The following is an 18,832-nucleotide window of genomic DNA, read 5'->3' as shown; positions in this document are numbered from 1 at the left end:
AAAAAAAGCAAATGCAATTTTAGGTTGCATTAACAGAGGTATAGCATGCAAGTTATGGGAGGCGATAGTACCGCTCTACTCAGCACTGGTTAGGCCTCAGCTGGAGGACAGTGTCCAGTTTTGGTCACCAATGTCTAGAAAGGATGTGGAGAAACTGTAATGGATCCAGAGGCGAGTAACAAAGATGATCAGAGGGACGGAACACAAGCCATACGAGCAAAGGCTGAAGGAACTGGCTATGTTTAGTTTGGAAAAGAGGAGATTAAGGGGGGACTTGATAACGGTCTTCAGATACTTGGAAGGCTGCCATAAAAAAAAGATGGAGAAAAGTTGTTCTCTCTTTCCACAGAGGGCAGGACAAGAGGCGATGGGGTCAAACTACAGCACAGCAGATGTAGATTAAACCTCAGGAAAAGCTTCCTAACGGTAAGAAGAGTAGGACGATGGGACAGACGCCTAGGGAGCTTGTGGAAACTCCTTCGCTGGAGGTTTTCAGAAGGAGGCTGGAGCCATCTGTCTGGGGTGGGTTAGACACAACAAGTCCTGCCTCGTGGCAGGGGGCTGGACGAGCTGACCCTGCGATCCCTTCTCACCCTGTGGTTCTAGGAGTGCTGCTGAATAGCACCAGGAGAGCGTTTCGGCGTGTTCCGGCTCGACTATAGCACTGGCTAGAGTCACGCTCTCTCTCTTCGGCCCAATGACTATACCCAGTGGGAGACTGAGAGACACCCTCAGGCAGTGATGGGGACACACGGCGCTCCTTCCCTTGCTGCAGGGGCTGATACTTACAGCCAAGGGGGCCTCTCTCTGAGAGACATGATGGTGGTGCAGCGGCTGTTCCCGCAGCGTGTTGAGCAGCTCCTTTAGGACCTTTTCTATGCTCTGGCAGTGGGATGCCAGCATCCGCCACATCTCCGCAGCAATGCTGCAAAGGGAGAGAGCCAACGGCACTTGGTCAGAGCCCCGCCAGCCTCCTGCACCACGCCCCCCCCGGCACCGGCACCCTGCTGGGACTCCTTGCACCAGCCAGCTCTTTGTTGCCCTCCCACTGCTGCTGGTGCAGGCTGCCTGGGGACCGGGTCTGAGTGTCAGCCCCAGGGGAGGCTGAGGGATGCCATACAGGGTTTTGCAGGCTGGCCTGTCTCCAGGGCAAGCCAGCCTGCAAAACCCTCCAGGAGAAGCAGCAGCTCTGCAGGGAGAAGGAGATCTCTGGAAGGTTCTGCACTCCCCTGTCCCTGGCAGCGGGACCAGTCCGGGGGACCCGGAGCGCAAGCGACGGCAGCCCCAGCCCCGTACCTGTCACATGACAGCGAGCAGCCCAGCAGGGTTCTGACCACCTCCTCGCTGTACTGGTTGCCCAGCACGAGAAGGGTCATGAACAGCTCCTTCCGGCACAGCGGCTCGCTGATGGAGTCCAGGTTCTTGTAAATGCTCATCACAGCCTCCGACACCTGGAATGGAAATGAGGAGATGGGGGCCTCGGCTTCCTCGCACTGCTATTGATCTGGGGTGCCAGGGACCTGCTGCACCTGAAAGCCATCTGCCCTCCCAGATCCTCTTTGCCAGCCCCAGACCTAGAGCACAGGACCAGTTCCCAGCCTATCGATTCATAGACTCCAAGGCCACAAGCGGCCATGGTGATCACCTAGACCAGGGGTCTCAAACTCAAATGACCACAAGGGCCACATGAGGACTAGTACATTGGCCCGAGGGCCGCATTACTGACACCTCCCCCCCGCCGCCCTCTGCCCCACCCCCACTCCACCCCTTCCATGAGGCCCCACCCCTGCCCCGCCTCTTCCCACCCCTTCCCTGCCCCCATTCCAACCCCTTCCCCGAAATCCCCACCCCAACTCCGCCCCCTCCCTGCCCCCAGGGGGTGCAGGAGGGGTGTGGGGTGTGGCAGGGGCTCAGGGCAGGGAGTTGGGGTGTGGGGTGCAGGAAGGGTGAGGGGTGCTGCAGGGAGTCAGGGCAGGGGATTGGGGTGCAAGAGGGGTGCAGCAGGGGGCTCAGGGCAGTGGATTGGGGTGCAGGAGGAGTGCAAGGTGCGTCAGGCGGCTCAGGGAAGGGGGTTGGGGTGCAGGAGGGGTGTGGGGTGCGACAGGGGCTCAGGGCAGGGGGTCAGGGTGCGGCGGGGGCTCAGGGCAGTGGGTTGGGGTGCAGGAGGGCTGTGGCAGGGGGTCAGGGTGCAGGATGCGGCAAGGGCCTCAGGGCAGGGCGTTCGGCTGCAGGAGGAGTTCGGGGGGCGGGCTCTGGCCTGCCCTGCCCCGCCCCCGCGCTGCTCCGGGATGTATGTATTGCTGTTGCTTCAGGCACCGCCCCCAGCATCTCCCATTGGCCGGGAATGGGGAAACGCGGGCAATGGGAGCTGCTGGGGGCGGTGCCTGAAGCAACATCAACACACACAGCAATGTGCCCCCTCTTCCCCATGTTCCCGGCACGGCGCGGGGGCAGGGCAGGCAGGCAGGGAGTCTGCCCTGCCCCAGTGCACGTCGGGCCAGAGCCGCTCTAGGTAAACGCTGGGGGAGGGCAGGAGCGGGGGCTGCGAGGGGCTCGCGGGCTGCAGAAAATTACCTCGCGGGCCGCATGTGGCCCATGCGCCGTGTGTTTGAGACCCCTGACCTAGACTGACCCCCTCTCCCCCCCACATTGCACAAGCCAGAGACCTGCCCCCCAATAACACCTAGAGTCTCCCACGGATGGGCTCCCCCAGCAGGGTGTTCTCACTGCAGCTCTTACCCTCTCCAGCCTTGGGCCGGGGACCATCAGGATCTCATGCAGCATGTGCCTGGCCACCACCGAGTCATGGACGCTGGTGTCTTTCATGCTATCAATAGCAGTGCAGAGGAAGTCCATGCGCTCGGATCCGTTGAAGTACTTCCCAAACATCTGAAACAAACCCGCCAGTGAAACCATTTTTGCTGCCCAGCGCGGTTCCAGTCAGTGGCCGAGCAGCCAGGACTGGCCCAGCCAGGAGTGCAGGCAAACCCCACTCTGCCGGGACAGGGCTGGGTTACTGCACCTGGGCAGCACAGTATCCAGTCAGCAATCAGGAACTGCCGTGCATGGCAGAGGCCAGCCGGGCAGTCCACGGGGGCACAATACTGCACAGCACGGATACACTCTCTAGTTCTCAGCAGGGGCTGGCACTGGTGCACAGATGCAATGATGCCTTTTGTTGCATTAATCTCTGGGGAAGCTCCCACCACGCCTGACAAGGAGCTGGGATCAGGTTTGGATGAGCCCCAGTGCATCTTGGGATGTGGCATGTAGGGAGGCATATTGGGCTGCATTAGTAGAAGCATTGCCAGCAGATTGAGGGAAGTGATTATTCCCCTCTATTCGGCACTGGTGAGTTCACATCCGGAGTATTGCATCCAGTTTTGGGCCCCCCACAAGAGAAAGGATGTGGACAAATCGGAGAGAGTCCAGCAGAGGGCAACGAAAATGATTAGGGGCCTGGGGCACATGACTTATGAGGAGAGACTGAGGGAACTAGGCTTATTTAGTCTGCAGAAGAGAAGAGTGAGGGGGGATTTGACAGCAGCCTTCAACTACCTGCAGGGGGTGGGGGGTTCCAAAGAGGATGGAGCTAGGCTGTTCTCAGTGGTGGCAGATGAGAGAACAAGGAGTAATGGTCTCAAGTTGCAGTGGGGAAGGTCTAGGTTGGATATTAGGAAAAATGATTTCACTAGGAGGGTGGGTGAAGCACTGGAATGGGTTATCTGGGGAGGTGGTGGAATCTCCATCCTTAGAGGTTTTTAAGGCCCGGCTTGACAAAGACCTGGCTGTGATGATTTAGTTGGGGTTGGTCCTGCTTTGAGCAGGGCGTTGGATTAGATGATCTCCTGAGGTCTATGATTCTATGAGGTAGAGTGGGCCATAGGCAGGGCTCTGGCCCAGATGAATGGGCTCAGTCACACGCCTGGGTCTGTCCCTTCCCCCGACTCTTAGGGTGTTAATTTCTGACTCCTGATAACTCTGCGCACAACAATCCCGTAAAGCACTGACTGTACTTACCCATGTGATATCGCTGGTGTTGGTGAACAAGGTGTCCCAGGAGCCGTACAGGATTTGCTTGTCCTTGAGGAGCTGCCGATGCTCTTCACTGTTCGCCAGTGTCATAGCTATAAAGGGAAGGGTGTAACAGCTGACCTGTGTACAGTACTATAAAATCCCTCCTGGCCAGAGCCTCCAAAATCCTTTTCCCTGTAAAGGGTTAAGAAGCTCAGGTAACCTGGCTGGCATCTGACCCAAAGGACCAATAAGGGGACAAGATACTTTCAAATCTTGGCGGGGGGAAGGCTTTTGTTTGTGCTCTTTGTTTGGGAGTTCGTTCGCTCTTGGGACTGAGAGGGACCAGACATCAATCCAGGTTCTCCCCATCTTTCTAAACAAGTCTCTCATATTTCAAACTTGTAAGTAAAAAGCCAGGCAAGGCGTCTTAGTTTTACTTTGTTTTCTCAACTTGTAAATGTACCTTTTACTAGAGTGTTTATCTTTATTGCTATGCTTTGAACCTGAGGCTAGAGGGAGGTCCTCTGAGCTCTTTAAGTTTGATTACCCTGTAAAGTTATTTTCCATACTGATTTTACGGAGATGATTTTTACCTTTTTTCTTTAATTAAAAAGGTAATTAATTTCTTTTTAAGAACCTGATTGATTTTTCCTTGTTTTAAGATCCAAGGGGTTTGGATCTTGATCCACCAGGAGTTGGTGGGAGGAAGGAGGGGAATGGTTAATTTCTCCTTGTTTTAAGATCCAAGGGGTTTGGATCTGTATTCACCAGGGAATTGGTGAAGGTCTCTCAAGGCTATCCAGGGAAGGGAATTAGCTTTGGGATGGTGGCAGCGGACCAGACCTAAGCTGGTAGTTAAGCTTAGAAGTTTTCATGCAGGCCCCCACATTTGTACCCTAAAGTTCAGAGTGGGGAAGCAGCCTTGACAGCCACCATCATTGAGGCTGAGCCAGGGAGGGGAAACAGACAGCAGGCAATATAAATCAGATGTTCGGTTAGCAAATGGGAGTTTTGCAAGAAAGTTTAGAGAGGGTGTGTGAGAGACAAGTACATCTAACAACCATACTGTAAACTCAGGCCAATAACCCCCTCCCCAGAAACAAAACTAAACAAACTAACCCCCCTGGAAGAGTAAAAATAAACCAGGCAGAAGGGCAGCAGCAGCATGGGGCTCGCCAGTTGATTGCACTGAATGCAGCATGTATGATTACCAGCCCTATGGGCAGGTAGCATATGTGGGCATTTGGCCCAAGGAGCTACTGGCCCTCGGAGACCAGGAGGCCAGAGGGGCTGAACTGGTGGAGCCAAGGAAGGCAGCGAGGTACATAGAGGAGACTTTTAGGGACACAGTAGAGTGGTCCCACCCCCAGTCTGACAGCCTCTGTGCTGCTGAGGAGGGTGAAAGTTTCGGGGAAGGAGAACATCGAGCTAGAGCAGAGGGAGACGATCCCATAGTTGGGACCCACCTTCCAGATGAAGTCATGATGTCCTCTCAAATTGAGGTAGGAACCCCAGTTACAAAGAAAAGCCTGGTAATAATAATGGGGGATTCAATCAATAGACATATAAGCAGTTTGGTTTGTGATGGCTGGGAGAACCACATGGTAAATTGCCTGCCTGGTGCAAAGGTTGCAGCTCTCACGAGACATCCAGACAGACTTATGTGCCCTGTGGTATGTAACCTAGCGTTTAAATCGGCCTCTGTATGAGATAGCTAATGTGACAGTGAATTTTAAAAAAGTCTCCAGATGTGATCCCTGGTAAGCCTGACTTCAGTACCAGGCAAATTGTTGAAACTATAGGAAAGAACAGAATTATCAGACACGTCGGTGAACACAATTTGTTGGGGCAGAGTCAACATGGCTTTTGTAAAAGGAAATCATGCTTCACCAATCTACTAGAATTCTTTGAAGGGGTCAACAAGAATGTGGAGAAGGGTGATCCAGTAGATATAGTGTCCTTGGACTCCTTTGACAGGGTCCCTCACCAAAGGCTCTTAACCAAAGGAAGATGTCATGGGATAAGAGGGAAGGTTCTCTCATGGGTCAGTGGTTAAAAGATAGGAAGCAAAGGACAGGAATAAATGGTCAGTTTTCACAGTGCTGAGAGGTAAACAGCAGGGTCCCCCCCAAGGATCTGTGTTGAGACCAGTGTAGTTCAACATAGTCATAAATGATCCAGAAAAAGGGGTAACCAGTGAGGTGGCAAAATTTGCAGATGATACAAAATGACTCAAGATCGTTAAATCCAAAGCAGACTGCGAAGAGCTACAAAGGGATGTCACAAAACTGGGGGACTGGACAACAAAATGGCAGATGAAATTCAATGTTGATAAATGCAAAGTAATGCACATTGGAAATCATATCCCAACTATATATACAAAATTATGGGGTTTAAATTACCACTCAAGAAAGGTTTCAGAGTAGCAGCCGTGTTAGTCTGTATCCGCAAAAAGAAGAACAGGAGTACTTGTGGCACCTTAGAGACTAACAAATTTATTAGAGCATAAGCTTTTGTGGACTACAGCCCACTTCTTCGGATGCAGAAAGAGATTTTGAAGTCATCGTAAATAGTTCTCTGAAAACATCCACTCAACGTGCAGTGGCAGTTAAAAAAGCAAACAGAATGTTGGGAACCATTAGGAAAGGGATAGATAATAAAACAGAAAAATATCATAATGTCTCTATATAAATCCATGGTGCGCCCACACCTTGAATACTGCGTGCAGTTCTGGTCGCCCCATCTCAAAACAGATATACCAGAACTGTAAAAGGTGCAGAGAAGGGCGACAAAAATGATTAGGGGGATGGAACAGCTTCCATATGAGGAAGGATGAAAAAGACTGGGGGCAAGTCTACACTTCAAACACTGTATCGCCTGTCGGAGAATAACAGAGTTCTCACTCTTTTGGTTGGGTACAGCACACGCCGTAGCTGCACTGGCGCTGTAGCATTTAAGTGAAGATGTTCCTATGCCAACAAGCTCTTAATCCACCTCCCGGAGAGGCGCTAGCTAGGTCAGTGGGAGAGGTGCTCCTGCGACAGGGGTGTGGATTTTTCACACCCCTGAGCAATGTCGTTATAACAATATAGGTCTGTAGTATAGACCTGGGACCATTTAGTTTAGATAAGAGATGACTAACGGGGGATATGATAGAGATCTATAAAATCATGACTGGTGTGAAGAAAGTGAATAGGAAAGTGTTATTTACCCCTGCACATAACACGAGAACTACGGGTCACTTTATGAAATGAATAGGCAGCAAGTTAAAAACGAACAGAAGAAGGTATCTCTGCACACAATGCACAGGCAACCTGTGGAAATTGTTGCCGTGGGATGTTGTGAAGGCTAAAAGTATAATTGGGTTCAAGATAATCAGGGCATGCAAACCCATATTCTGCATGTCCCTAAACCTCTGACTACCAGAAGCTGGGACTAGATGTCAGGGGATGGATCACTCAAAATTTCCCTGTTCAGTTCATTCCCTCTGAAGCATGAGGTACTGGCCACTATCAGAAGACACAATACTGGGCTAGATGAACCATTGGTCTGAGTCAGTATGTCCATTCTTATGTGAGTTATGAAGAGTAGCATATAGATAGGGGAAGCTAAAGACATCAGGGGAAACTCCATGGCTTGCAGGACTAAGGATAATGAGGTTTTTTTAAAAAAGTGATTTAGGAACAAAAGAAATCTTAGCAGTGGTGTAGGCTCATTACTAGATGGAGACTCTTTAAAAGGTTGCAGAAAAGGCAGAAGTGTTCAAGAAATATGTTTTCCATGTTTGGAAACCCCATGTTAGTGTATTTAGGAAGGACAAGGGTCTCCATGGCTCTTACATTTTAGCTGCAGCATGAAGGAGTAGAGGTGGTAAAATGCCTCCATAGACGATCGGCAGATCTCCTGCTCCGGATGGCACAGAGTGACACACGCCACCAGCTGGCCCAGGACTCTGAACTCCTCCGCTTCCTGATGGAGAGAGGGCGCAAAGGGAGTCACTCGCCCCTGCAGGCCTAGCGCAGCGTGTCCCCCTGGCATTGCCCTAGCAATGGGTTAGAACTGGGGGAGGCAGAGCCCAGTGCAGAGAGACTGGGGACAAGGAGAGCAGGAGGAGCCGTGGGGCCCATCACCAGGGGCTGAGGAAAGCTCAGCAGGGACGGGGAAATCTGGTCAGCAAAGTCAGCAAACCTTGCTCCCGAGTGGGGACCCGGGTAAGGAATGAACTAACGTCCAGTCTCCATCTCAAGGGCAAGCGCCTAATCCCAGCCCCTTCTCCCACCCCCCACCCTCCATTGACCTCAGGCCCAGGAGCTTGGGGTCACCTTGGACTCCTCTGCTCTGCATCCCGCCTCTCTCACTCCATCCTGGAGTTCCCCAGAGTCCTCCCTTCCTGCGCCATCCCCAGCCTGCCGGCTCTCTCCCGCCGGCTCTCTACTGCAGCCTTGTCCTCTCATCTCCCCCTCCTGCCAGACCTTCCCTTGCCCCTCCTGCAGCACCTGCGCTGGCTCCCTGCTCTTCCCCACCTCGCACCAAACCCCTTGCCCTCCTCTCCAGGGGTCTGCACAGCCTCCCCACACCCACTCCCCAGTGCTCTGGCTCCTTTGGTCCCTCCCATCCCTTTCGGTGTGTCCCCTCCCACCTCCCTCCTTCTGTTCAGCCTCTGGGGGCACATCATCCAAACGCCCCCCTCCAGCTGCCGAAGGGGAGGCCTTGACACAGGGGGGATGGAGCAGCTGGAGCAGCTAAATGGCCCTGAGCACCCAGAGCAGGGGGCGTTCTTCTGGCAGCCTGGCAGGAGCTGATGCCAAAGCATCCCACAGGCAACTGACAAAGGGGGTGAACAGACACCTGGGTTCAGAGGCTGCTCTCAGGGCCATCCTGTGTAAATGCACTGACCCTGTGGAGCAGACTTTGGTGCTAGGGGAACAGCGGGGAGAGTCCTTGGAGACAGAATTATGGGGCTCGACCCAAAGCCCACTGGAGTCAGAGGACAGACCCATCGACATCAGTGCTCGGTAGATTGGACTCCTACCGAGGATCTTGCTGAGTCACTATTCTAGGCCCGGGTTTTCCCTGCCAGGGAGCGCTGCACCGCGAGGCTGCTCAGTGCAGTTAGGAGGCGGCCAGGGTCACAGGCTGCTCACCTTGCATTCAGGTTGACAAGCCATGAATTTCATCAGGCAGGTGATCCTTTCCACTGCCCTCAGCCGCCCATGCACCTCCTTGGATGCGGTCCAGGGGAGCAGGGCCTGTGAGAAACAAATTGGGACAAATTGCTGAGGAGAAGTACCAAAAAATAGCACAAGCACATAGGGAGAAGATCAGAAAGCTAAAGGCAAAAATGAGTTCTAACTGGCAAGGGACATAAAAGACAATCAGAAGCAGCTCTATAAATGCATTCGGAGCAAGAGAAAGACAAAGGAAAGTGAGGGGCCACTACTCAGCAGGGAAGGAGAGCAAATAATGGATGACACAGACAAAGCCAAGGTGTTTAATGCCTTTTTTGCTTCAGTTTTCACTAAAAAGGTTAATGGCAACTAGATGCTTAACACAATATTAACAACGAGGGGGAAGGAATACAGGCCAGACTCGGGAGAGAACAGGTAAAAGACAATTTAGGACAGTTAGATGAATTCAAGCTGGCAGAGCCACATGATATTCACCCTAGATGGAGCTAGGCAAAGCAATCTCTGAACCGGTAGGAGGGCTGAGGTCCCAGAGGACTGGAGAAGGGCAGACACAGAACCTATCTTCAAAAAGGGGAACGAGGAGGCCTCAAGGAATTATAGACCTGTCAGCCTAACTTTGGTACCCAGAAAGATACTGAACAACTTATTAAACAGTTTGTAAGAACCTAGAGGAGATAATAGGGTGATAAGGAAGAGCACCATGGATTTGTCCAGAACAAACCATGCCAAACAAAGCTAATTTCCTTCTTTGACAGGGTTACTTGCCTAGTGGATGGAAGGAGGCAGTATATGATGATGTATATGAAGTTTAGTAAGGCTTTTGACACAGTTCCACAAGACATTCTCAGAAGCCAACTAAGCCAGTATGATCCAGATGAGATTACTATAAAGTGGGTGCACAACTGATGGAAAGACCATACTCAAAGAGGAGTTATCACTGACTCGCTGGCAAAGTGGAAGGGTGTCTCAAGTGGGGTTCCCCAGGGGTGTGCCTGGGTCCAGTACTAGTCAATATTTTCATTAAGAACTTGGTTAACGGAGAGGAGAGTATGCTTGTAAAGTTTGCAGATGACACCAAACTGGGAAGGGTTGCAAGCACTTTGGAGGACAGATTAGAATTCAAAATGAGCTTGCTAAATTGGAGAGTTGGTCTCAAGTCAACAAGATGAAATTCAGTCAAAACAAATGTGACGTAACGCACTTAGGAAGGAAAAATCAAATGCATAAAAACAAAGTGAGGGATAACTGGCTAGGTGGCAGTACTGCAGAAAAGGATCTGGGGGTTATCATGGGTCTCACACTGAATAGGAATCAACAGTGTGATGCTGTTGTGAAAAAGGGAGATGTCATTCTGAGGTGTATTAGCTTGTAGCACTGTGTCCAGTTCTGGGCACCACGCTTTAAGAAAGATGTGAACAAACTGGGGCCAGTCCAGAGGACAGCGACAAAAGTGCTCAGCGGTTTAGAAAACCTGACCTGTGAAGAAAGGTTGAACAAACTGGGCATTTTCGTCTTGAGAAGACGGAGGGGGCACCTGGTAACAGTCTTCAAATACGTTAAGGGCTGTTATACAGAGGATGGTGACAAATTATTCTCCATGTCCCCTGAAGGTAGGACAAGAAGTAATGGGCTTAATCTGCAGCAAGGGAGATTTAGGTTAAATATTAGGAAAAAGTCTAAGGGTGGCTAAGCACTGGAACAGGTGACCTAGGGAAGTGGTGGACTCCCCATCACGGAGGTTTTAAAAAACAGGCTGGACAAACACTCATCAGGGACGGTCTAGGAATGCTTGGCCCTGCCTCAGTGCAGGGGGTGGAGTAGATGACCTCTTGAGATCCCTTCCAGCCCTGCACTTCTGTGTTCCCTCTTCCCAGGCTCTGGAATCGAGGAGACCGAATCTCTGTCAAGGACATTTCCCTCTTTTTGGAGCACAAACCACCCACAGAATCTACTTCCTGTGGCCCCAGAACTAGAACGTTGGGGGAATCTCGCTCTGGGCTCTGGCCAGGTTGGTGGGGCCCATGGTGAACACAAATGAATGCCAGGGTCAGATGGGGGCTCAGTGGAAAACACGACAGATCCTGCACTCCTCCACCCCCACCCCGTGCAGACGTTTTTCAGATATAGCGGGGGCACTTGGCCCTCCAGCCCAAGAACCTTTGTATAGAACGTACTTTGAGGAGCCAAAGGCACCAGGGGGGGAGGGGAAGAGGAGGGGGAGTGTCCCATGCTTGTGATTAAATGGAGTCTTGGTCCCTGAGCCCCACCCCAGCTACAGGACTAGTCCCCTTCCTGCCCCCACGCCTCCAGACCTCCAAGATCTTCTCCACCACCAGAAGTCTGGGCTCCTGATTCTCACACGCCAAGGCCTTCAGCATCTGATCCATGGCTCTCAGAGTCTGTGTGCAGAGCAGAGGAGACACCAGAGCAAGTGGCGTTACCCAGCCAGGAGATGAACCAAGGCCCTGGCATGTGACACCCCCCAGGCCACGGCAGCACCTGGTATTCCAGCTCACCCACTCACTTGTACCCACAGGGGACCTACTGCAAACTCCTGGCAACAGGACACCACCTGCCTTTGCTGTCCCCAGAAAGGCCACTGCATGGAGTCTAACCCACTGGAAGAGTCAGAAAGGACTGCACATTTGGAGGGGAGATTTCCAGCCAAGCTTCGGTTCCTCTGGCCTGTGTGCGTCTGAAGCAGCCAATCACAGGCCTGTGCCCCCCGCCACGCACTGGGGATGAATGTGCTTGTGAAGGGAGTGTCTGTTCCCCACTAATTGTCGGTGCATGTGAAGGAGAAATGCCTACTACTGCTACCCTATGAGGGAGTTACTCCTTTATCTGCAGTGGTGGGGCCTGTGCTTTGGTGCTGCAGGTCCTGAGCTGAAGTCCTGCCGAGGAGCTGTGATTATTATACTCATGTGCCAGTGCCAGGTTACCCGGGGGACAGGTACACGAGAGACCGGCAGGATTCCCACTTGGTTTCGGGTGGCTCTGCGTGGCCGGTTTGGGGCTTACCTTGGTGTAGAGAGCAGCCTCCTCGCCCTGCATGGTCTCTGCTGGAGGCAGGGAGAAGACGCTGGAGAAGCAGGCTGTGAGCAGGCTGGATCGTTCCAGGTCCTGCAGCGGTGGCTTCACTCTGCTAAGAGAAGAAACACGTGCGGATTGGAGGGCTGAGGCGGGACTGACGCGCTAATGTTGGCGTCAGGCTCCCAGGACATGGAAACACCTGAGGGGGCTCCAACTGGTGGGTGGCAGACGAGAACAGGTCAGGGGGCGGTGGAGGGAGCTGGTGCTGCCTTCTCTCATACCAACAGGCAGGGACTTAGTGCAGTCTGCAGCTGTCTGCTGTGACCCCACCAGGACTCACCAGCTGGGGCAGAGAGCACTGCGCTTCACCGAGAAATGACATCCCACAAACGGCACGGACGGGAGACTAGAGCCTGCTGGCACCAAAGTGCCTCTGAACCAAGTGGCCACAGTGCAAAGGAGCCTGCCAGTCCTGTCCCGCTGGGGGCAAAGAGACTCTTCCACCACAGCTGTCTGCACTGCGGCTGCACAGTCCGGGCCAGCAGAGAGATGCTGCATCAGCCCGCAGCAGGGCAGAATCCAGGCAGGGATCCAAGCCCTGCCCCTTGCCCAGGGCTCTCAGCCTGCTGGACAGGGCACCCAGCTGTGTGCAGGGGGGGAGGAAGGTGGAGACAGCCCAGACAGCATTAACCTCTTCACCCCCACTGCCAGAGCATGGCCCCAGCACATGCAATGAGGTACCAGGTGACTACTTGCCCCCTGCAGGACAGAGCCACGCCCCTCGTGGCAGGTGGCAGCTACGCCCACTGCTGACGCAAATCACCCCCCTCCGCCCCAGCAGAGACAGGATCGTGGCCAATGCCGTCGCCTGCCCCGCTGTCAGGAAGCCAGTGCCCAGTGGGGAGAGCCGCTCCAGCGCCTGCCCTGCCTCCCCCTCCCATTCCTGGGGAACCTATTGAGCCAACAGCGAGAGCCCAGCTCCAGCCCGCAACATCTGCCACCTCCGGACGCCTGATGGGCAGGCTTCTGGGAAGCTCAGAGCAGGGCACCAGCGGCGCTGAGAGAGAGCCCCCCATGGCACAGGCAGTGCCACGGGCCAGGGCTCAGCCTGCCCAACTTCTCAGCCACAGGGGGTCGCTGAGCTGCCGGTGTGACGCAGCTGGCACAGCTGAAGTGACTTCGGTTGCTCCGCTCCAGCAGCACCCAACTGCCCCTCTCCCCCCAGAGCCATCTCCTGCGGGGTCCCAGAGGGGACCAGTCCTAACCCCCTCACTCCCTCCCCCACATCTTCCTAAGGCCACGTGGAGAGGTCGCCAGGCACCGAAGAATCCTCCACCATCTACCCACTGGTGCCAGCCCACATGCACCAGCACCATCACCTGCTGCCACGTGCCCGGCGGAATCAGAAGATGGGGGAGGAGCAGAGGGGGGAATGCCCTGGAGAACTGGCCATGCCAAGAGGCTGGCGTGTCTGGCTGCACACAGCACTGGCTGGGCCGGGCAGGCTGGGTACCTCATCTCCATGATGATGAGCATCGCTTGCTGACGCACCATGTCGGTCAGGGAGTCGACGGACTCGTGCTGAAGCATCTCCTGGGGAGACAATGTGGGGAAATGCCAGCCAGGCTCCAAGCTCCTTCAAGGCTCCGACTGGGGAGCAAAGCGCAGGGCCTGCAACATGTGGGCTCGGCAGCCAGGTCGTCCTACTGTGGACTTGATGGTGTGCAGGGCTCCAGCCGGGGAGCGCAGTGCAGGGCCTGTGGTCAGTGCCCCAGTGTCACGCGCCAGTGCACTGAAAGGCTCCATCAGCATTAGCACCCAGGGACACCACCTGAGATCAGGCCCCCTTGTGCCCGGTGCTGCACACACACAGTGAGAGCCAGTCCCTGCCCCAGAGAACTCACGAGCTAACTAGAAGAGACAAGGCATGGAAGGGAAACTGAGGCACAGAGGGGGAAGTGACTTGCCCAAAGTCTTACTGCAGAACTGGGAGTAGAACCCAGGTGTGCTGAGCCCCAGCCCACTGGACCACCCACCAGCCCACGCTGTCCCACGTTCAGGGAAGGGAGGTGAGCTCTGGAAAGCTTTCTGCAGTGCTGGAGAGCAAAGACTTGCCAAATCTATGGAGCAGATTTGTTGCTAGTTCCCTAGTGGGCACTGACTGCAGAGTGTTGGGGCTCTGGGCAGGGAGACTGGCGTATACAGAGCGACCCGGTGACTTGGGAAGCTGGGTGCAAGGGAACAATCTACATTTCCATACAGTTCTATGTTTAGGAACAAAGAATGCAGGCCACACTCACAGCATGGGGGGCTCTAACCTGGGAAGCGGTGACTCTGGAAAAGACTTGGCAGTCAGGGTAATCAGCTGCCCATGAGCGCCCAGTGTGACGCTGGGGCCAAAAGGGCTAATGCCATCCTGGGATGTAGAAACAGGGCAAACTCCAGTTGTTAGAGAGGTTATTTTCCCTCTGTATTTGGCACTGGTGCGACCGCTGCTGGGATCCTGTGTCCAGGTCCGGTGCCCACAATTCAAGGAGAATGTTGATAAATTGGAGAGGGGTCAGAGAAGAGCCACAAGAGTGATTGGAGGATTGGGAAACATGCCTGACAGTGAGAGACTCAAGGAGCTCAATTAGTTCAGCTGAACGAAGGGAAGGTTACAGGGTGACTTGATGACAGTCTGTAAGTACCTACTCGGGGAGCAAATATTTGATAATGGGCTCTTCAGTCTAACAGACAAACGTCTAACACGATCCAATGATTGGTAGCTCAAGTTAGACAAATCTGCAGAAATCTCCAGGCCAATCACTAAACCCGCCAGGTAACACAGCCCCAGTGTGTGTTTTACTCACCGTTATCTTCTCCACTAGCAGGGCTTTGCGGTCCATATTTTTTTCTGGGCTCCATGCCACGATGTCTATGACGAGGTTGAGGATGGAATTCAAAAAATTCATTTTCTGGGCCTCGTCCTACGCCCCGCAGAGATGAGACACAAACAGGAAGGTTAGCGTGGAAAGGAGCTGCCAGTGGGATAGATGTTAGAAAGCTTCCCCCCAGTGCTGCTCAGGCTTTGATATGCCGAGTGGCAGAAGGCCATTCATCTGGTAACAGGAGTGACTATCTGGGGAGGGCAGGGCAGCTCTGTGTGAAACCGGACTAGAGAGGGAGCAGATCTCACGGGGTAGGTGTCCAAAGAGGAACTGCAACATGGGGGCTAGGCAGCCAGACAGTGTTACTGGGGGCTTGACAGAGTGGGAGGAACAGCTGGGTGGGACACCCTGACACCCCAATATTCGCCACTGTCATGTCATTAGGACATGTTTTGTACAAAGTACGTATTGTAAGGTATCATTCTAAAAGTCTTTATCTGCTAGACATTAATGTCTCATTGGATTGTATGTGCTATCGTTGTATGTGAAATTATGAAGTTCAGCTATGTCTGTGTTCCTGAAACACGTTGTGAGGTTCAAAACAGCCTTTCAGGTACAACAGTAAAAACGCCAAACAATGGCTTATTGAGGAAATGCACATAAGCAGCAGGGTTAGCCCAGGAACTGTCCACAATAGAAACCTCTCCGAGAGAACGCTACACAATGGGAACCGTTGGACCCAGGTCACAGCAAAAGAGTTTTCCAGCGGGTGGGAAGAGGAGATAAAAGGGGAACAATGACATCGGGGGGGGACCTCACGCTCCCTGCAATAAGACACATGGAAACACCTGAGGGACAAAGATTGAACTATGAGAAGTGATGGTGCCAGGCTGGAGAGAGATTCCTAGCCTGTGTAAGAAAACCTGGGAAATCCAAGCTGCAAAGCCAAGGCAGCTTGTCCCTTAAGAATCTGCCCACCTGTTTATCACTCAGGGTGAGAATTTGCTCATGTAGAGCCTATCTATCCAGTGTGGAAAGCTTAGTTTGCGTGTTGTGTTTATTTACTAATGCAATCTGCTTTGTACCGTTTGCTATCTCTTATAACCACTTACAAGCTACCTCTTGTAGTTAATAATCTTATTGCTTGTTTATACCATAACCCAGTTTGTGCAATTAGCAACTGGGGGGAGGGGCAAAGAGTTGTGCATACCTCTCTCCACATGGAGGGAGGGGGCGAATTTCATAAAACCTTTGGGTCTGTACTCCAAAGGAGGTGGGCACCAGAGTACTGGGACAAGCCCTTTCACCTGAGTCTTCCCAGAGCTGATCTCAGTGTCTGTGTCTTTCTGCAGCTGGGCGTGGCCCTGCCTGAGTGTATGGCTGGAAGAGGCTTGTGAGCCTAGCCCAGCAAGACGAGGTAAAGGGGGCCCAGGCTGGCAGAACAGGTGGGCTCGGTGGTAGCCCGGTACAGCAGGTGGCACCTCAAAGGGGGGCAACCCGTCACACTAGGGACTGTAACTCAAGACGGGACTTTTTAAAATGCTGTAGTTTAAACAGGAATTATTTGGGGGCAGGTCCCTGGCCTGTGTTATACAGGAGGTCACAGTGGTTCCGTCTGGCCTTAGAATCCATGCATCATCTGGAGAAGGGCAGATGTGCATGTGGACAGGGCACTAGCTGACAGGTCAGAGGAGGGCTCTTGGTACCTGGTCATTGCCCTTCAGAAAGGAGTCTATGCATTCCAGGGCCTCTCTCTCCTTCCAGTTGTGCCCCTTAAAGCAGGCGGTGCTACATGGCCATGGTGAATCTGATCAAAGACAGAGCAGTGGTAATACCTGGGTCTGCCAAGCTGCAGTCTGGGTGACAGAGATCTTAGAGAAAACCCTTGCCCCCACTCCCGCCCCAGCAGGGGAGCAGGGTCTGGCACAGCGATCCCTGGCTTCCCCACCTCTTTGCTGCCCAGCCCAGCAAAGACCCAGTCGGAGCCCTGGTTCCCAGCGGCCACCCCACTTCCCCGCCCAGCATGCAGGCTCAGTCTGGGGATTTGGGGAGCGCCACACCTGGAAGGAGGGACGATGTCAGGCCATGAGGGGTGTCCCCACTCTCCGGCCCATTGCTGGAGGGGGCGGAGGGACTGGGAGTGAATCGGTCTGGTCCTTGCAGCAGGAGAGAGAACTGCTGCCCAGTCTGCATGGGATATGGGGACCCAGGGCCTGCCCGTTCTGCTTGTTCTGACTGCCTCTCCTGCCACCAACAATCAGCCAGAGGCACTGGGCTCCCATCGTCAACACTCCCCCCAAATGCCCTGTGCTGCGACATGCGACAAAGGAGCCAACAGATGGGGCTGCAACATCAGGGAGCATCTTACGCTCTGGCCGGCGCCCTGCAATCCTAGGCTTTAACAACCCACCGTGCACCAAGCATCCCCTTCGACTGGTGGAAAACATCCTCCGACCCAGCAGCGTGACAGATCGGGGTGGGCGAGTCAGTCAGTCTCCACCTGATGCTTCTGCCGCTATGCCCCGATCAGCTTTAGTGGCTGCAGCTGCTGCCAGCAGGAGGGGCCATTCCCCCCTGCCTGGGTTTTCCTGTCTCTCCATCTCGTGGCAACCCAGAGCAGTACAAGGTCTATGGAGTCTTCTCCCCACAATGACACCCTAGTCTTGCCCCCCCAACCCCCACAGGGGCCAAGTCCCACCCCAATGCAGGGCCATGGCCCCAGCCATTTTTGCAGCCCCCTCCGCCCACCCAGAAGGCGCCCACTCACCGGGATGGTGCGCACACTGCTGCTGCTGCCATTCCCTCCTCTGCCGACTCTTCCCTGGGGGAGGTTTTGTCTCCTCCCAGGCACGCCTGGGCTCTGGGCGGCCCTCCTCAGCCATCCTACAAGAAGCCAGGACAAGGCATTGCTTGTGAGTGACGAGAGGCGATTGCCCCGTTCAGCATCAGGGCCAGCCCAGTTATTTCTGTCCCACCAGCACCTACAGATGCCAGCTGAGCTCAGGGCCCTGTTGCACCAGGTGCTGCAGACAATCGCTGGGCTGGAGGGCTCAGACTCTAACTAGCCAAGGCAGCCAGCAGGGAAACAAGGGAAGGGATGTGCTCAAAGTCACCCAGGATTAGAACCCAGGTGTCTGAACTCCCAGGCCAGCAGCCCATCCCACAGGCCAAACGGCCTCCTCTGGGTCACTCCCACCTCTCCTTCTCCTGGTTCACAAGCTGCACAGCAGACAGGCTGGATCCAACCACTCAGGATTCTTCCTGCCCCATGGAATGACCCTGATCCCTTCCCCAAGGAATATTGGGGCCGTGGCAGTTCGCAGGTGGGCGAGGCCAGCGGGGTGGGGGAGGTGGGGCGGGCTCGTGAGCAGCAGGAGTTGCTCAGACACACCCGTGAAGGGGCAGGAGCAGAAGGCAGGAGAGCGGCAGGGAGGCTGGTACCTTCTCATGCAACCTCGGTGTGGCTGGCGATGCAATGGAAAAGCAGAGGCGGGCAATAGAAGATTCTCCTACCTGGAGTCAGGAGTGGGCAGAAGCTGGCGTGTATATGGGCCACCCACTTTCTGCTGCCGGTGGCGGAGCTGAAATGGCTGGTTCAGCTTTCCCAGCGGCACGTGCCAGCTCTCGCTCTGCCAGAGCCAAGCCTGGCAGTGAGGGGATGAGGCTGTGCCAGCCAGCAGGGGGCGTGTCACAATGGGCAGGCGAGTCACAAGCCAGTCAATG

At 54.1% G+C, this 18,832-nt stretch overlaps 1 protein-coding gene across 1 annotated transcript; it reads right to left on the bottom strand.

Annotated features, from left to right (window-relative positions):
- Window positions 1-955: 955 nt before the first annotated feature.
- Window positions 956-18,333, bottom strand: LOC135978498 (maestro heat-like repeat-containing protein family member 1). Its single transcript, XM_065579414.1, has 12 exons — window positions 17,877-18,333; window positions 16,816-16,916; window positions 15,092-15,208; window positions 13,753-13,832; window positions 12,228-12,348; window positions 11,519-11,605; window positions 9,162-9,266; window positions 7,857-7,986; window positions 4,021-4,127; window positions 2,740-2,889; window positions 1,249-1,451; window positions 956-1,064 (listed from the first exon to the last, which is right to left on the bottom strand). Exons 1-12 carry the CDS (start codon window positions 17,989-17,991, stop codon window positions 956-958), a joined length of 1,425 nt encoding a protein of 474 aa, XP_065435486.1. The 5' UTR covers window positions 17,992-18,333.
- Window positions 18,334-18,832: the final 499 nt, after the last annotated feature.

Source organism: Chrysemys picta, unplaced genomic scaffold (assembly GCF_011386835.1).
Source record: "Chrysemys picta bellii isolate R12L10 unplaced genomic scaffold, ASM1138683v2 scaf279, whole genome shotgun sequence".
In the NCBI taxonomy this organism is placed as follows: Eukaryota; Metazoa; Chordata; order Testudines; family Emydidae; genus Chrysemys; species Chrysemys picta.
This window is presented reverse-complemented; position numbering and strand designations above follow the sequence as displayed.

Coding starts and splice junctions, on each gene's coding strand:
- LOC135978498 (XM_065579414.1), bottom strand. CDS start 17,991: ATGGCTGAGGAGGGCCGCCCAGAGCCCAGGCGTGCCTGGGAGGAGACA. Junction 15,209..16,815: donor TTCTGAAGGGCAATGACCAG/GTACCAAGAGCC, acceptor TGCGGGGCGTAG/GACGAGGCCCAGAAAATGAA. Junction 4,128..7,856: donor CTTCATGCTGCAGCTAAAAT/GTAAGAGCCATG, acceptor TTCCCTTTATAG/CTATGACACTGGCGAACAGT.